This window comes from Canis lupus, chromosome 13 (assembly GCF_011100685.1).
Source record: "Canis lupus familiaris isolate Mischka breed German Shepherd chromosome 13, alternate assembly UU_Cfam_GSD_1.0, whole genome shotgun sequence".
NCBI classification, from domain to species: domain Eukaryota; kingdom Metazoa; phylum Chordata; class Mammalia; order Carnivora; family Canidae; genus Canis; species Canis lupus.
The window spans coordinates 54,232,734-54,250,438 of NC_049234.1; the positions used below are offsets into that span (position 1 = coordinate 54,232,734).

At 36.1% G+C, this 17,705-nt stretch overlaps 1 protein-coding gene across 1 annotated transcript in view; it reads left to right on the forward strand.

Annotated features, from left to right (window-relative positions):
• The window catches only part of ADGRL3 (adhesion G protein-coupled receptor L3), an 866,124-nt gene that overhangs the window by 731,397 nt on the left and 117,022 nt on the right, over positions 1-17,705 (forward strand). The window contains exons 14-15 of the mRNA XM_038556190.1: positions 12,970-13,153; positions 14,055-14,177. Coding sequence (XP_038412118.1) covers positions 12,970-13,153; positions 14,055-14,177 — 307 coding nt within the window. The remainder of the gene's footprint in view (positions 1-12,969; positions 13,154-14,054; positions 14,178-17,705) is intronic.

Genomic DNA, 17,705 nt, shown 5'->3' on the forward strand with positions numbered 1-17,705 from the left:
AAAAGAATCTAGGAAAAAAAAAAAAAAAAGAATCTAGGATGAGCCCCAGGACACTGTTATACTCCCAAGATGTCAGGGAGGCCAAAGAACAACTTGAAGGAGCAGAAAAGACCTGCAGAGCATGGTGTTCAGAAATCAGCTCGGGTTCTTTTTTACACAGAGGAGGAAGTAATGTCAAGGGCTGCTGAGTCTGCTCAGAAGTGCCAATGCAGCTTCTCAAGGATTAAAAGTAACGTCAGCTTTTGATTAATTAACAAAAAAAAAAAAAAAAAATCCCAGAGCCCTTATATCTATATTATGATATGTACTATCTAAATAAACATTTTTACCTATTCCTTTCATTTTTTTTTTTCCTCTCTAACGCAGACTTTCTGTGAGCCAAAGTTGCTACTTGCACCTTTGACAAAGTGCAAATTGAATTATGCCCGTTTTACTTGTCTGCCTTTGGTGCATAAGACAAGGAGGATTCTAACCTCCATTTATACTGCTAGGAAGAAATTAATGAGTATTTTCAAGTTCCTTGTTTGGTCACTTAATTGGCTGTGTGACAAAGAGCTCCGCGGTGCATGTCAAACAACTTTCGGAGGCCTCTGATGATTTGTGCTTTGCTTGACTTGTGATACTATTCTGTGTGGCCTGTCAGGCTGGATATCCTTGTTAAAGTGGCTAGAATAAATTGGCTAGTGGTGTGCATACAATGTAGTATATTAACTACAGCAACAGGGAGTACTTTTAGCAGCTCTTTCAAGAGATTTCGATGTTTGCCCATAAGCATCAAAGCCAACCCAAACTTTCATTTAATATAATTAAAAGGACATCTGAAAGTAGTTTGAATCACAGCAGGTTCTTGAGGTTTGGTAACCCTTTGTTAAAACCCTGTGAACTTAATATATTTCACAGCTTGATAAATCTGCACTTGATTTGTGTCAGTAAGAGAGAAAATATAAATCTGCACCCTGCGTCTTTCTGGTGCCCTGAACCTATTGCTGAAAGACACTGAGATCAAAGAAAGTGACTTCCATCTACAAAACCAGAGTAGTTTTCTTTAGATGAAGAAGTCGTAAGGATTCTGTCCTGTAAGGTGTAGTCATTAAATGCTGTCATAAAGCAATCATTGAATCAGAAGACAGTAAAACCATATGTAATGTATGCAGAGTAAATTATACAGGTTATTATTTAATGCGGACAGGTCAGTTCATAAATCTAATAATTAAAAAAGCCTCCATAAGGATGACGGCAGATGTTGATGACGGAGATCCTCCTCTGACGTGCAAAGAACATCATCCTGGGAATCTCTCAAAATTCCTGTGGTGAATGTATCAGGCCAACCAGTGATGGCTGCCTTACTGAGTCATTTCCGACTCTTCCATTTTGCACATTTCCTATAAATAAACAAAATATTCCAGCTGCTCTTTGTATATACTTGGTTTATGAATGTTTCAGGAAGTAATCCTTATGAGGCTTTAAAAAAAACCTTCTGTTTTTAAATAAAATATTTTCCTCTAAAACAAAAATATTTTCCCACTTTTCACCAAGATGTAGCCTGTCTTGTAATTTTTTAATCAAAGCCCGGGTCACTACTTAATTGTAAAATTGTTAATTTAAAAAGCCTTTCTAATGCATCACTGCTCTCTGAAATGCTTACCTGAAGAAAAGTTTTCGAATATATAGAAAATAAATAGATATTATTTCTGTGCAAACACAAAAAGAATGAACATCAATTTACTTTGTTAGTGCTTTAATATCTTTATGATCACATAAGCTAACCAGAAGGAAAAAGATATTAAAAATAGCATTACAGATTTAAGATCCTACTTTGTAAAGTTATCATTGCCTTTTCTGGTGCAGGTCAGAAAAGAAATAGAAGTTTTAAGGTGTAATTTGCAGTAAAGTAGTTGCCTGATGACTTGGAACCAAACAAATGATTTTTTAGTACTGCTCCCAACAGAGTTATAATTTTGATATTTTCCCTTATCTAATGTATGAATTTTATACAGCTGGTAGTAACAAAAACTTAGCTGGGTGGCTTAAACAAACCAGGGCTTTATTCATGTGCATAAAAAAGAAATGCAGATGATGTAGTCCAGGATTAGCATGAAAATTTCACATTAGAGATGGAGGCTTCTTCTGTTTTTCTATTCTATTATCTTTAGCACATGGACTTCCATCCTCAAAATGAGCCGATGGCTACTAGGTTCCAATCATCACTTCATGCAAAGCTCTGCACAGTAAGAAGGAGAAGGACAAGTAACTAAACGATTCAGTGTCCAGTGAGTCTATGTCTAAGTCAAAGAATGTTATTGGGCAGCTAGCATTCTTAGAGGCAACCAAAAATACTTTTTTTCCCTCATGTAGTGGTATATGTTGATATCTTCATCCAGTTTTTTTTTTAAGATTTTATTTATTTATACATGAGACACAGAAAGAAGGCAGAGACATAGGCAGAGGGAGCCTTGTGTGGGATCACACCCTGAGCCGAAGGCAGACACTCAACCGCTGAGCCAACCAGGCGTCCCCCAGTCCCCCATTTTTGATATAATAAGCTGCCATAGATTTATGACAATATAGGGTTACTTTTGCACCCTAACTACAGATTAAAATTCTCTTTTGATTATTCTGTTAGTTACAGTCTTGGGCAATCATTTTGTTAAAAAAAGTTATTCCAATCCTTTTCAGATAGCATTTTTCTTCTTTTTAAGTAGTAGTAGTAGTAGTAGTAGTTGTTTTAATAGCTAATAGCTAATATAGGCACATGGTTTATATTTCAAAAAGTAGGAATAATAGAACTATCTTCTCGCCATGGCTTTGGCATTGCTAACTTCAGGGCGTGCCGCTCACCCTGTGATCTAGTTGGAAGGTGCCTCCTGGAGTTGTGTAGTAACAATCCTCCCTTCCCTTCCTCTCCCCAGACATTCAGCTCTCCTTCAAAGCAATCACTATTAGTAGCCTCTTCAATATCCTACCAGAGAAGACTATTTTTATTCTTATCCATGTTTTTATAATATTTTTTTCATAAACCTTATCATACAATCACAAAACAGTATTGTTCTCTCTGCTTACAGTAAGGACTTTGGGAGTAGCATTGCTCCATTGAAAGGACTAAATGTGCAGAGAGAATCACAAGGTAGCCTTGTATCATGGTTCACATCAAAGAAACAACGTCACTCGTCATCAGTAGGAAGTGGGTTGAATAAACTGGTACGCCAAATAGTGGAATACTACTTAAGCCACAGAAGGAATGAGGTAGATGTTGCATTGATCTAGAAAGGTGGGTGTAGTGTATTAGAGGACAAAACCAACAGGCAAGCAAAACCCAACAGATCACAGCATTATTATAGTGATCACATTTGTTGGTATGTACATGTAGATATTTGCAAGTCTGGAGGGACCCACAACAAATTGTCGGAGTGATTTCTACTTTAGGTGAGGTTGGTGGTGGTGTCCCATAAACAGACTTTCAGGTTTTAATTTATATACTTCTGTATTAAACAATACTGTTTTCAGGCATGTACTTTTTGTTTTAAAATAATATGCATTATTTTATGAATTTATATGTCCTACTTCAAAGTAAAAATTCATAAAACTCAATTGATTGTCCCTCAAGAACTGCTTCTCTGTGATTTTTTTCTCTTTATTTCACAAGCATTCTATCAGTTCTCAGGGAAAAAAATATCTAGAGTCATTATTATTTCAAGAAGGGCGTTGGGGGTATTTTTATGGTCGAGTTCATTTTGAAAGCAATGGAAAGTCTCCTCCTTTACCTTCTGTGATACCACACTCTTCTGGCTCTGCCTTCTTTAATCTGTGGTGTTGACTATTTTTTCTATATTTTCTCCTCTATCCTGAGTGTTTCTGGGCCATTGATTCTTGTACTACTCAGTTTATTTGCGTAATGTCAGACATACCAATGGCTTGCTTCTTTTTTTAAAAGATTTTATTTATTCATTCATGAAAGACACACAGTGAGAGAGAGGCAGAGTCACGGGCAGAGGAAGGAGCAGGCTCCATCTAGAGAGCCTGATGTGGGACTCGATCCTAAGCCCCCAGGATCACGCCCTGAGCCTAAGGCAGATGCTCAATGGCTGAGCCACCCAGGCATCCCCAATGGCTTGCCTCTTATTTAATTACATGATTCCTAAACCTATGTCAAGAAGAGATGTTGAGGGTTGTCTGGGTGGCTCAGCATTTGAGCATCTGCCTTTGGCTCAGGGTGTGATCCCGGAATCTAGAATCCAGTTCCGCACTGAGCTCCAAGTGGAGAGCCTGCTTCTCCATCTGCCTATGTCTCTGCCTCTCTCTCTGTGAGTCTCTCATAAATAAATAAATAAAACTAAAAAAATAAAAATAAAAAACAGATGTTGAGTAGTAAGCTACAGCTAAAATGGTAACAACATGCCCCAAATATGCCACATTGGAATATTGATTCTTTGGGACTGAAAGGAACAAACGCTCTAAATTAACCCTTCTCTTCCATTAGTTTCCCCTATATTTTTTCTAGTTATCTTCCCACAGCATACTCTTTTTGAAAGCTTAAACCCTTTTCCTTTATCTTGTCACTTCTTCACAAATGAAGAAGTATTGTTTGTTTGTTTATTTATTTATTTATTTATTTATTTATTTATTTATTTATAGATTTTATTTATTTACTCATGAGAGACACACAGAGAGAAGCAGAGACACAGGCAGAGGGAGAAGCAGGCTCCATGCAGGGAGCCCAACGTGGGACTCGATCCCGGGTCTCCAGGATCACGCCCTGGACTGAAGGCGGCACTAAACCGCTGAGCCACCCAGGCTGTCCCTTGTCCTTTTATTTTAAAAAATTATATTATTAACATAAAATACTAGATAAAATTTATCTCATGTTTATCTCATGTCAGTTTAATTCTCAGAGCTTGGCATTGAACTGGTATATACTCTAAGAGGGTAGACTAGAGGGAAGGTTTTTCCTCCCTTGCCAGGCTTCCATAGACCTCTTAAATTGATTCCATTCAAGTACTTTGCACTCAGAATGGGTACCCTTTACCTTTTAATGAACAAAAATCGGTTTCTCTTTATTTCCATCTTAAACAAGTGCCACCACATTGCCTACGCTCAGATTCCATGCACTGCACTCCTTTATTTCCCTTACCAACTAACTTTAATTAATCAACCAATTTTGAAAAATACCTGTGGAATCTCTACTTTTCTTTATCCGCAGAGTCAGAATGTATGGATTTGAACCCTAGTTCTGCCCTAGCTTAGTTAATTAACCTTTAGCAAGTTATTTCACTTCTCTGAGTCTCCGCTTTCTCACTGCAAGATGAGGATCATATTTGTTTCTGCCTCATTGGGTTATTGTCAGAATTAAAGGAGTTGATGCATAAAGCATTCAGATGAGAGTTTGGAGCATAATAAATATTTTGTTAAACATTATTTGGAAGAGAAAGAGAGAATGAGCGGGAGGGGCAGAGGGAGAGGAAGAATCTGAAGCAGATTCTATGCTCAGCGCAGAGCCTGCTGTGGGGGGCTTAGTCACACAACCCTGAGATCATGACCTGAGCAGAAACCAAGAGTCAGGTGCTTAACTGACTGCACCACCTCCAATACTCAATAAGTATTAGCCATTATAATTTATATCACTCCTCTACTTTTTCATGGACTTCTTGCTGCTTTTAGGAAGAATTGTACATATCAAACATGTTATGCAAACTTTTTTGAAAACTAGCCTTCACTCACTTTCCTGCCACTGAACCACTGGCACTCTGCTCTGCTATGGGAAATCTTGTCAGTTCCTTGGAGGTGTCTGTTTTGTCTGATTGGTCAATATTGAACTTGAGCTTGAAATTTTACTTCATGGAGCCTATCATAATGTTTGCCATGTTTCTACTTGTTTAATAGTCTGGCATTACCATATTGTCATCACTTTTAAGGACAGGAAAGTATCTGTCTTTCTTGCAGCACCCAGTTGAAAGTACCTAGTTAATATTTGTTGAATAACTGTTGAGTTAGCAAGAAGTTTAAGTCCAGTTTATAGCTCTATTTAATTCCTGTAACTCAACATAGACTTGACAGCATTCAATCATTTAATTCTAATTGAGATTTTTTAAATAGTGCAATAAATTGCAGTTTGCTAAAAACAGTACATTTTTTAAGCAACAAGGGATCTCTTAAAGAGGCAGAGTCTTTTCTATGAAATTTTAGTTTCATCTTGTACTACTGTTCAGGCCTCTTATCACTATATTAAGGTCAGTTGTGTTATATAATCTAATTTTAATTAAGACTTGGAAATGCCAACACTTCACTGTAATATAAAAGGGAGTCCAGAGATTAGTAGTTTTTATATGCTTAATAATATTAAATGACAGTGATTATAAAAAGAACCTTAGGTTATTGACCAGATGTGTAAATATCAGTCACTGAACTTGACTTCTAATAAAAAAAAAACAAACAGTAAGTTCAAAACTGTTTGGAAGACTCCTCTAACATTTGATCTTTAAAATTTTGATTTGAATCTATATATAAATGTATGTTAGAGTACAATGTGCCCTATTCAGTAATAGTTTTAAGCTTTTGTTCTAATTTACTTTATTCTCAACTGATAACCTTCATATCAAGAAATCAAAAAGGAGGAATTAAAGAAAAGTTGTTTTATCTTTTCAAATTATAAATGAATGTCAACTATATTATATATGTAATCATGTATTATATATTACATATGATATACTATAATATTACATATATACATATACATATCTATGGTATATAATGATATATTATATATGATATATACATATATATTTGGGTATATAATAACCCAAACTTCTATCATACTGAAGATCTTCTAAGATCTGACTGCTACTTACTGCTTCTCCCACTACACTCATCTTTTTTTTTTTTTTAAGATTTTATTTATTTATTCATGAGAGACAGAGAGAGTGAGAGAGAGAGAAAGAGGTAGAGAGATATAGGCAGAGGGGGAAGCAGGCTCCATGCAGGGAGCTCGATGTGGTACTCAATCCTGATATTCCAGGATCACGCCCTGAGCGGAAGGCAGACACCCAACTGCTGAGCTACCCAAGCATCCCCATACTCTTCTTTTAACACTCTCTTTCCATGCACTACACACTCTCCTCATCCCAAACCCAATACATTCCTTGCCTTAGAACCTGCTTTGTTTTGTGTTAGCCGTTACCTTGCTTATTGTGTCCTTTTGCCTTAAGTATCCTCATCATAATCAAGGAAAGTTTATTCATCTTTTAGTGTCTAACTCAAAATTACACACCTTCTGGGATCTTTTCTTGATCTTTCTCTGTAAGAATTCATTTACTTTTTGTCCCATATGCTGTGAGTTTTTAGCTCTATTTTGTTCTTACCTTCTGCCTTGGAGTGTAGACAAATTGAAGGCTGACTCTGTTTTCCTTCTCTTTCCTCACCTCCTCCAACAGTGACTTCCCTAGTTCTTTGCATATCATACATACTTAATAGGACCTCATTGAATTGCATTGAAAGTGGGCTTTGGTACACTTAAAAACATTTTGGAGAGCTTTTTGTAGAATATATTTTTGTTATGCCTAGTGGTTTGCATTTACTACAATAGCCTGTGGTTCTGCTTTTCTCCTTTTGAACTCTGATTGTCTTCTTAATTCCCTGTAATTCAGCCTGTCTACGTGCCAAACCCTGTGATAACTGAGCACTTTATTCTCTCAGAACACCTCTTGGGAGACATGGAAAAAAGTTATAAAACTAGATGTTTTCATTTCATTACATTACAGATGTTTTTATTTATGTGTTTTATGTATTTATTTTATGTGTTTATTTTATTTATTTATGTGTTTTATTTATTACAGACGTTTTCATTTCTATTACATATAAAGTCATTAATGATTTGATAGTAAAGGTAGGTGATCTTTGCCTAATGAACATTTTTTTGAGTACCTAAACTGTCTCAAGGCAGTAAAATTGACCCTGGGAAAACACCAGTGAACATGGTCTCTCCCCTGAGAACATTGTAATCTAGTGAGAGAGCCAGACCATAAGTGTGGATAGTTCTATTCAAGGTTTTTAAGTATGAAAATAGGAACCTATTATGGCAGTGAATCTCTAAATGATAATGATTCAGATATTGACTAGTTACTAGTTTGTTTTTTTTCCATTTGTACTTACATATTCTTTGCTCTTCTAAAACCAATACTTTAAGAGATTTTTTTTTCCCTGCTGTCATGAAAATGGAGATGACTCACTGAAGTATGAATCTTCATTAGATGGCAATCATTCAGCAGAGTCATTGAACACATATATGCCAGGCAGAGTTTTGGGCACGTATAAATGACACAGAGTTGCCCCCTCATGAAACATAAATTTCTTGAGTGTGAGATCTGAGATAGCCATGTAGATAAATACATATTTTAGGTACCTTATATAATGACATGTGATACAAAGGAAACAAAACAGTAAACAGAGTTAAGGGTGGGGGCATTCTTCCTAGCTATGCTGATAATCTAAGACCTTTTTGTACCTGAGCTAAAACCGGAATGGCTTATGATTAGAAAACCTATCTTCAGAAAAATGCAGTAATGGTAAAGTTGCATACCTTTTCACAAGCATTCATTCTATTTGGGTCTTTAATGGTTTTCAAGTAAGGAAGGAGGAGTAACTAAATTATCCAGGTGATTTTGCTTAGCTAGTTTAAGATTTACGGTTCACCTAGGTGACATTAATAGATCTCTCATCTGGGATCCCTCGGTGGCTCAGCGGTTTAGCGGCTGCTTTCAGCCCAGGGCGTGATGCTGGAGATCCGGGACTGAGTCCCTACATCAGGCTCCCTGCATGGAGCCTGCTTCTCCCTCTGCCTGTTTCTCTGCTCCTCTCTCTCTCTCTCTCTCTCTCTGTCTCTCATGAATAAAATCTTTTAAAAAATAGATCTCTCACCATTGATCCTAGGTATTTCACAAGCATATCCTCTTGGAATAAAGACAAAGATGGTACTAGAGAAATAAATAGCTGGTGTCCCCCCAAATTTTCACAGTAATTAGAGCAAAGAAGTAAGTCCTCCCTTTTGAAATAGTATGATTATATACTTTATAACATCTTTTAATAAACATACTATAACTATATGCTACAAGTAAAACTAGTAAAATGAATTTGCCTAAATTTACTAGTCCTACCACCAATGAATTTTATGATAAGAGGTCCAATAAAGTTGTGTAATGCGAATATATGTCCAGAAGGATATGATACGCTCATGATCCTGGTATGAATCCTAGTGACTTTTATACTTTATACATTTGATTTTTAGAAATAGTCAAAAGTCACTTTAGAGTCTAGTGATAAACTATATAAAGAGTTATATCGAATAGCAGAATGCCCCTGACTACCCTCAAATTGAAACATAATGAAATTTATTTTCTTGTATAGTTCCCACTTTGTTGATTGGTTAGAAAACATAAATATGTCCAAAGATGCACTGAAATTTAGTGACAACTAGAATGCAAATTTCCAATGCCATCTCCTATTCAGTTTCTAGTGTTTCTAGTGAGTTGACATTTAGTTTCTCACAAGGACATTGGTGATTAAATTCACTTTTTAGAAATATAGATTATTTCAGTCAGTATGCATCCAAACCATTAAGTGATTTTTGTTGTTTTTTTCCTCAGGGATCAAAGGACTTTTTTAATGTAAATACGGGACCAAGTGTATTTTCCTCCAACTTTATCATGTAAATTTTAGATCGGAAAAATATTTATAGCAGAAAAAGAGAATCAGTGAGAGCTGTTGGACCAACTGCCTCACTTTAGTCCAATTCATTGTATATTCCCTGTTCAACTTTGGTTCTAAGCATAGTTAAGCTCATTTCCTTGTAACCAAATAAAATGAAAATCAACTTGTCTTTAAAGAGATGCTGTTGAACTAAGAAGGGAATGCAAATAACTTGTTTGACAAAAAGAAAAATGAAAACCACACACACATACATAATGACCAGATGTCATCATTTGTGGGTAAAACATACAAATGCAAAAATGTACAAAGAAAACAAAATAGAGATATTCTTTTGTCGTTAGAGAGTGGGACTACTTAATTGACCTGGTTCAACTGGTAACAGGGACATGTCAGCAAATTTGGAAAGTTTAAGCAAACCGCATTAATTATAAAGCTATTAGGATTGACTTGGCCATGCTGTCTCAGTAGTAGAAAACCGGTCAGTTTTTTCAAAACTCTAAAACATACATTATGAATTATTTAATATACATGCTCCTGTACTGTCCTAATCCTCAAAGATTCAGGTGATATAGTCTTAGTAGTTAAGTTGTAAAACAGGTTTATTCCTGAACATTACATTGCAGAAGTTAGTCCTTGCGGCTCTCACTTCAGAGCTAATGTTTTGTAATCACCACCAATGATGTGTGTGTGCTTCATTCACTGAAGACCTCTCTTCTTCCCTAGCTGGACTTTGCTATCCAATGCAAATCAACATAAGACTACACCTTAAACACATATTTTGAGGCAGGCAACATAAATGCATTTATATTGCCATGCAATATAAAACGCTTATACCATCGTCTCAGATTTACAGATGAAGTGCAGTTAAGTAACTTGCCCAACATCATACATCTAGAAAGTGGCACAGTCCAGGTCCACACTTAGCAGATGTGGTTCCAAATCCCATACTCTGATTTTAGCACTACAGAATTCTGTCTTCAGCCCTTGTGCTGAAATTCCCTTACATTTATACTTAAGCCATCACGACAAGTGCTTTTTAAAGAATAAATAAATATTGGATTTCTGCCTTAACCCATCCAGGTTTTAGGACCATGTATTATTATGTCTGTCATTTCTATAATAAACTTGGAAATCATTTGGGCTTTAATAGAAAACTTCTTTAAAGATTATGATTCATTTGGAAAGTGCAATTGTTGTAAATGTGCTTAAAATTTATGACTATGATAAAATATTGCACTACATACATTTTCGGATGCAAAACTAAGATGATTTAAAAAGGGGCGCCTTCAATTTCGTTAGTTACCAATTCAAATGTGTTATTTTACGTAGAACAGTCTGTTGTAAACAGGTGGCTTTTTAGAACCTTCTCAGAGTTGACCATAGTTGTTTATTTTTGTTTTTTCTCTTTCTTCCTTCTTTTGCATTTCTTAAATTAAAAAAAAATTAAAAACAGTAAAGAGCAGAGCAGAATTATTGTATTATCCCCAATAAAATTTTCTCTGAGGTCAGGTTTAAATTCATCGGTTTAAGATTCTTAACTAATGTTACAACGGCTGTCTCTAAAAAAACAGGCATCATTTCTCTTGCATGTGGGATTTTCAGAGCATTTCTAATGAATTCAGAGGATCATCTACTCGCAGAAAGAATATTTCTTTGCACTTAAAAGGTCGATGTTCTCTGGCTTCTGAAAATACCTAAACTTGTTTTGTTCATTTGTTTCCAGTGTGGCACCTCCTTTTTGGCATATCCTGTTGGCATTATCCCTATAAAGAACTTCCTGGAAAGCAAATCATTTTGTTGTGCTCGGAAATGCTTTTGTCTGGCTTCTGGGTCATGCTTTAAACTCAGAACACATGGCGGAACTAAGCCCACTATGGGAAAACACCCAGTTATTAAACTCCTGAGAGATTTTTTGGTGTTTTTTTTTGTTTGCTGTTTGTTTGTGTGTGTGTAAATGATGCAAAGTACTCAAGTTGCAAGTATAGGACTATTTTCCATACAAGTCCATTGATGTTGATTTTTGGCCAGAATTTGGAGTAGCTGGGAAAAATATCAAGAAAAAACAACTCTTATCAAAAGGCAAATTAGTTTTTGAAGCTGGTGTTAATTGGCAGCCAAGGTGTTTCATTATGAAGCTGAATTTTTAACAGTTGTTAGTTGGTTACTATGAAAACACCAGCCAGAAGAAAACACTGCAGTGTAATGGGTATTTCTTCAGTCTCTCTCAATCCTTCTGCCAACGTGTCAATAATATGAGTCTTGTTTTAAAACGCCCATGCACTGCCCAGAAAGTGCCTGTTTCGGCTATTTATTCAAATCTGTTTCTCGATTAGATGCATATTTCATAATCAACGGGTTCAGGGATGATCACTTTGAAAACTGCAGGTGTTGTATTTTTCTATTTTGTAATTCTCTGTTTGAATGAAACCGTAAGGAGACCTTATCGGGAGAACTGGTTTTTTTTTTTTCTTTGTAACCTAGAGCATAAAGCTAACCATGGGAAATATATAAATTGTAACTAGGGAGATGATTCTTTTGGATGAAGCCATGAGAACTGTGGATCTTTATCTCTCTATGTACCTACTGCTGATTTTTTAAAGGAAAAACACCTGAGGGCCACAGGTAGCCAAGTTCTGACTGTTTATTGCCCTCCCTAATAGTAAACAGCATGGAGAAGGTTTTTCTCCGCACGTAACATATCCAAAGCCCCTAGGAGTGTGTATGCTTTGATATTTTTCCCATCCTGACATTTTACCAACTGGCTAAGAAAAAAAAAAATGGTTTGCTCAGTGGGTCCTCAACCTATCTATAGGCAACAAATTCTTGTATCATCCTGTCTGTAGTCACCCCTTTAATCTCTGTTGTATTCAGCATTTAGTTTTATGGTGATACTAGGGAAAAATCATTTTTGTGGGTGATTTGATAAAAGTGTTGGTTTAAATTACTTGCCAACAGTTCCCCAGCCAAATAATTTAATTATGTGATTATAGTCTTATTGAGGCCATTGCTATCGATTCTAAGAAGCAAGCATGGATCTATTTGTTGTCCTTCAAAACAAAAGCTGGTTTTTCTCTTGCCTTGCAGTCTCGGCTAGGGTTTTAACAGAACAAAATAATGAATGCTTCTGCTGCAGCATGTCACAGGGGAGGCTGGGACAATACTGAACTCATGCACACCGCTGATCCTTGCTTGCTGAGCAACATGTACACCTGGATTTCTGACAGCTCTGTGAGTTCACTAGAGACCTCTGTCATTCTGTTCATCCTCTTGTAGGCAATGGTCGAGACAGTTAACAACCTCCTCCAGCCACAAGCCTCAAATGCGTGGAGAGACCTGACTACAAGCGATCAACTACGTGCAGCCACCATGTTGCTTGACACTGTGGAGGAAAGTGCTTTTGTGCTGGCTGATAACCTTTTGAAGACTGACATCGTCAGGGAGAACACAGACAATATTCGTAAGTGGCCTTTGTTATAGAGAAGAGCCAGAGACCCTTGTACAGCAGAAGAGAGAAAAGAAAAAAAAATTATGGTAGCACAGATATTATGAGTGATTTTTATTTCAGTGGAGATAAGTGATTTTTTTTCTATAATTATATCACCTGCCACTGGCTTAAGAGGGTCCTCATAATCATGTATGTTATCCTCCATAAGACATTCCAATATTGGATATCTGAGCCTGAAATCACTCACAGTGAGATCCATAAGTTAGTTTTTATGTCTGTATGTATCTATGTATTGCATTGTACTATCTAAATTTTATCTTCCTAACACAGTGCTTACAGGTCACTTCAGTTATAGTAAGAATGTCTGAATTATGTACTATAAAGAAATCAGTCATTTAAGTGAAGGTGATAAAACGATTTTTTTGTAATTGTGTTATTGGCTCATAAGGAGTATAAATCTATTTTTATTGTGCATAAGGATATAGCTGACAGTTTTATTTCAGAAGATTTGATAAAGCTCTTTCAAACTTATTAGATTTAAAGATAGATCAATATTGATATGATAGTGCAGCTCCAGATTATAAAGAGACGTTTACTTAATTCACGAAGATAATATTTTGAAAATAAATTTAAAGTAAATGACAGAGTATAAGCCTTTGAGTTTGATTTTTTTTTTAATTTTAGGCTTTATAATGGATACATTTGTATTCTTATTTACCTGATTTAAACAATTTTTGCCTTATTTTAAAGAAATACTTTCAAAATAAAGCATTGAACTACTATAAATTTTGACTACTAATAATTAGTATAACAATAATTCCAGTGTTTTGATTTCAGAAATATTTAAATGATTTAGGAACTCATCTTGGGTTGTGTTTCTCAATGAACAGTGATAACTCTTTGCCATTAACAGAATTGGAAGTCGCAAGGCTGAGTACAGAAGGAAACTTAGAAGACCTAAAATTTCCAGAAAACATGGGTCACGGAAGCACCATCCAATTGTCTGCCAATACATTAAAACAGAATGGCCGAAACGGTAGGTTAGAGTTTATTTGCTAAGCATGGTGAGATTGAATTCTCATCAATGACTTGTTTTTTGGCTTGGGATTTTAGACCTGCTATCCAAGAGCTCTCCTCTCATTCAACTGTTCTAGCTCTCCTCTTCCTCTTCCTTTTCTTTCCTATCTTCTGTGCCAACAACATCACAATATATTAGGTCTACAAAATTCTCAGGCACATTTGAAAATTGTTCTGTACAATGTCAGAAGCTTAAATCTGAGAGGAATTAATGAACAACAAAATACAGATATCTGACTTTTTTCTTGAAAGGAGTTGACAGATTTAGTTTCAAAAATTTTAATGAGAATTTTACTTCTAATTTTAAGATTTTATTTATTTGAGAGAGAGAGAGAACAGAAGCAGGGAGAACAGAGAGAACAGGCTCCCCATGAGCAGGGAGCCTGATGTGGGGCTCCATCCCAGGACGGTGACATCATGACTTGAGCTGAAGGCAGATGCTCAAATGACTAAGCCACCCAGACACTCCCCTCCGCTTTTTAAGATTTTATTTACTTATTGAGTACTTCTTTTTTTTATTATTTTAAAAGATTTTATTTATTTATTCATTAGAGACACAGAGAGAGAGAGAGAGAGAGAGAGGGACAGAGGCACAGGGAGAGGGAGAAGCAGGATCCACGCAGGAGCCCAATGTGGGACTCGATCCCGGGACTCCGGGACCACGCCCTGGGCCAAAGGCAGACACCAAACCGCAGAGCCACCCAGGGATCCCCTTATTGAGTACTTCTAATTTTAAAATTAAATGATCTATTTTTTTTTTCTTATTCACGTTTTTTTGAAGGCGTTTCTATGAGTTTTCTTTGCAAAGCATATGGAAAATTTCAATGTGAGATGATTTAGGGAAAAGGAACTGGTCAGTTCAGGTCAATTGGATACAAGATTAAATTCACTGACTATAATGAGAATTAAATAAACTCACGGAGAAAATGTATCTCCAGTGTGACTAGTACCAAATTTTTAAAAACATACTTTTGCCAACTAAATGAGATCCTTTGACCTGTTAGGTGGTGGGAAGATGCCCTCAGGTTGTAGCAGCCAACTCAAAGGTGGCATATCATAGTGGAGGATGAATAGTTTTAAAGAAAGAAGATCCTGTTGTATGATACCAAGAAAAACAAATTAAGACTGTTGTCAACAGAACAAAATTTTTTTAAGTGTTGGAAATCTTACAAGACTGACCTTATAAGTCATTATATTGCTAATTTGACTATGTGAATTTTTCAGGCAGCAATAAGATTTTCTAAGAAGCAAAATCATATTTCTGCATTAGCTTTCCAACTGATTTCCCTCTGTCCACTCTTTCTGCCTCCCAACAGAATATCCTGTTGACAAAGAGTTCTTCCCGAAATGTCAATCTGACCAGTTTGTGTTCAATTGCACGTAAAATGAAATCAGGTGGTGTCACTGGCCACCATGTGCTTGTTCACTTCTTTCCTGCCTCATGTCTGCCCCATTTCCTGTCCATTGTTAGCATGCCCACAATGATCCCGAAAGTTTAGTCTGGATTCTTTTTCATTTTTATTGAGATATATGGGACATCTAACTTTATATTAGTTTCAGGTATACAATGTAAAGATTCAATATTTGTATGTATTGTAAAATGATCAACACAATAAGTCTAGTTAACATTTATCACCACATAGAGTTATATTTTTTCTTATGCTGAGAACTTTTAAGATTTACTCTCTTAGCAACTTTCAAAATATCCATTACAGCATTATTAACTGTAGTCACTATGCTATATGCTACATCCCATGACATTTATTTTATAACTAGAAGTTTGTACTTTTTGCCTTTTCACCATTTTCACCCATTTTGCCAAAAATTTTGCCATTTTCTCACCGCCCCCTGCCTGTGGCAACCATCAGTTTGTTCTCTATATCTATGAATTTAGTTTGTTTTATTTTTAATTTTTTTGGATTCCACATATAAGTGAGGTCATACAATATTTGTCTTTCCCTGTCTGACATATTTCACTTAGCATAATGCCCTCAAGGTCCATCCATGTTATCATAAATGTCAAGATATCATTCTTCCTTAATGGCTGCATACTATTCCCTTTTCTTTATTTGTCCATTCATCAGTGGACACTTGAGTTGTTTACATGTCTTAGCTCTTGTAAATAATGCTGCAATGAACATAGAGTACAGGGATCTTTTTTGAGTTAATGTTCTTGTTTTCTTCAGATAAAAACTCAGAAGTGGAATTACTGGATCATGTGGTAGTTCTATTTTTAATTTTGGGGGGACCTCCAAAATGTTTTCCACAGTGGCTGCACCAATTTACATTCCCATCAACAGTGCACAAGGATTCTCTCTGGTCTCGTCTTTATTCTGTTCCTTGAATACACCAAGAGTGTTTCTGTATCAGATTTTTGTTTTCTTCATGGAATGCAATTCTTACAGTTCTTTACATAGAAACTTCTCTGTCATTCTCTGTTCAGTATAAATCTTACCTCTTCAGGAAGGGAAGTTTTCATCTGTCTCCCTGAAGGTACATCATTCTTTCCCAAATGCTATTTTCCCACTAGCCAATTTTATGCCAATGATTTTTCATGGCGGTTATTCACTTAACATTATATGAAATACTATAATTATTATTTTTAAGTGGCCTGCTTGTTATCTGACTTTCCTTCTAGGTGGTAAGCTCATGAGAGCAGGGGAATTTTTTCTTACTTGTTTGCTGGTGTAACCCTTGTGCCTGGCATATGCATAAACTTCCTAAGAATTTATCAAATAAATATATGACCTTTCAGGTACACAGCTAATGGCAATTAAAATATGGCTATATTAGTCATACTATGTTTTGTGTTCATTTATTTTATTTATTAAAGTAGTGTGTGTGTTTTAGGTCACATTTAAGCATTACTTTTGCATTGCAGAATATATAACAATTATACGTGACTAAAATGTATTGATACAACAAGGGGGAATGTCAAGGAGACACTATCCCATAGGTGGAAATTGGTAGGAATTATCAGTCAGTTATCAAACAGTTACAATAAAAGTTGTTACTGTCAACCAGAAAGGGGAAAAAATGTTAAGTTTAGCCTTCCAAAATTTAGTATTTTCATATTAAACCTAGAGAAAAGAACTAAAATGAAATGCTGTGTTGTAACACACAAGAAGTAGTTAGTGAATTACTGTTGTTTGCTCAGTACTGTGTTAACAGATGTGGGTTGGAAGCTTTAGAATGCCCCTTTCCTTTAGGTAGCTCTTATTATAATTATAATCATTCTACTGAATTACTGAAAGGACGATGGATATCTCATAGAATTACTGAGAAGCCTGGAGAATCGGGCTCAGAAAACAAGAGCCAGGAAGCTGACAGCAGCCTTTATCATCACACAGAATCATTGCTGTGAGATGTCACTGCTGCCACAGGTGAAACACAAGTGGAGGCGGCTACTGCTGCACCACCCCCTGCTTCCATGTCACGAGCTTCTGCAATGAACTGAGGTCAGAGTCTAGTGCATCCAATGGGAGGC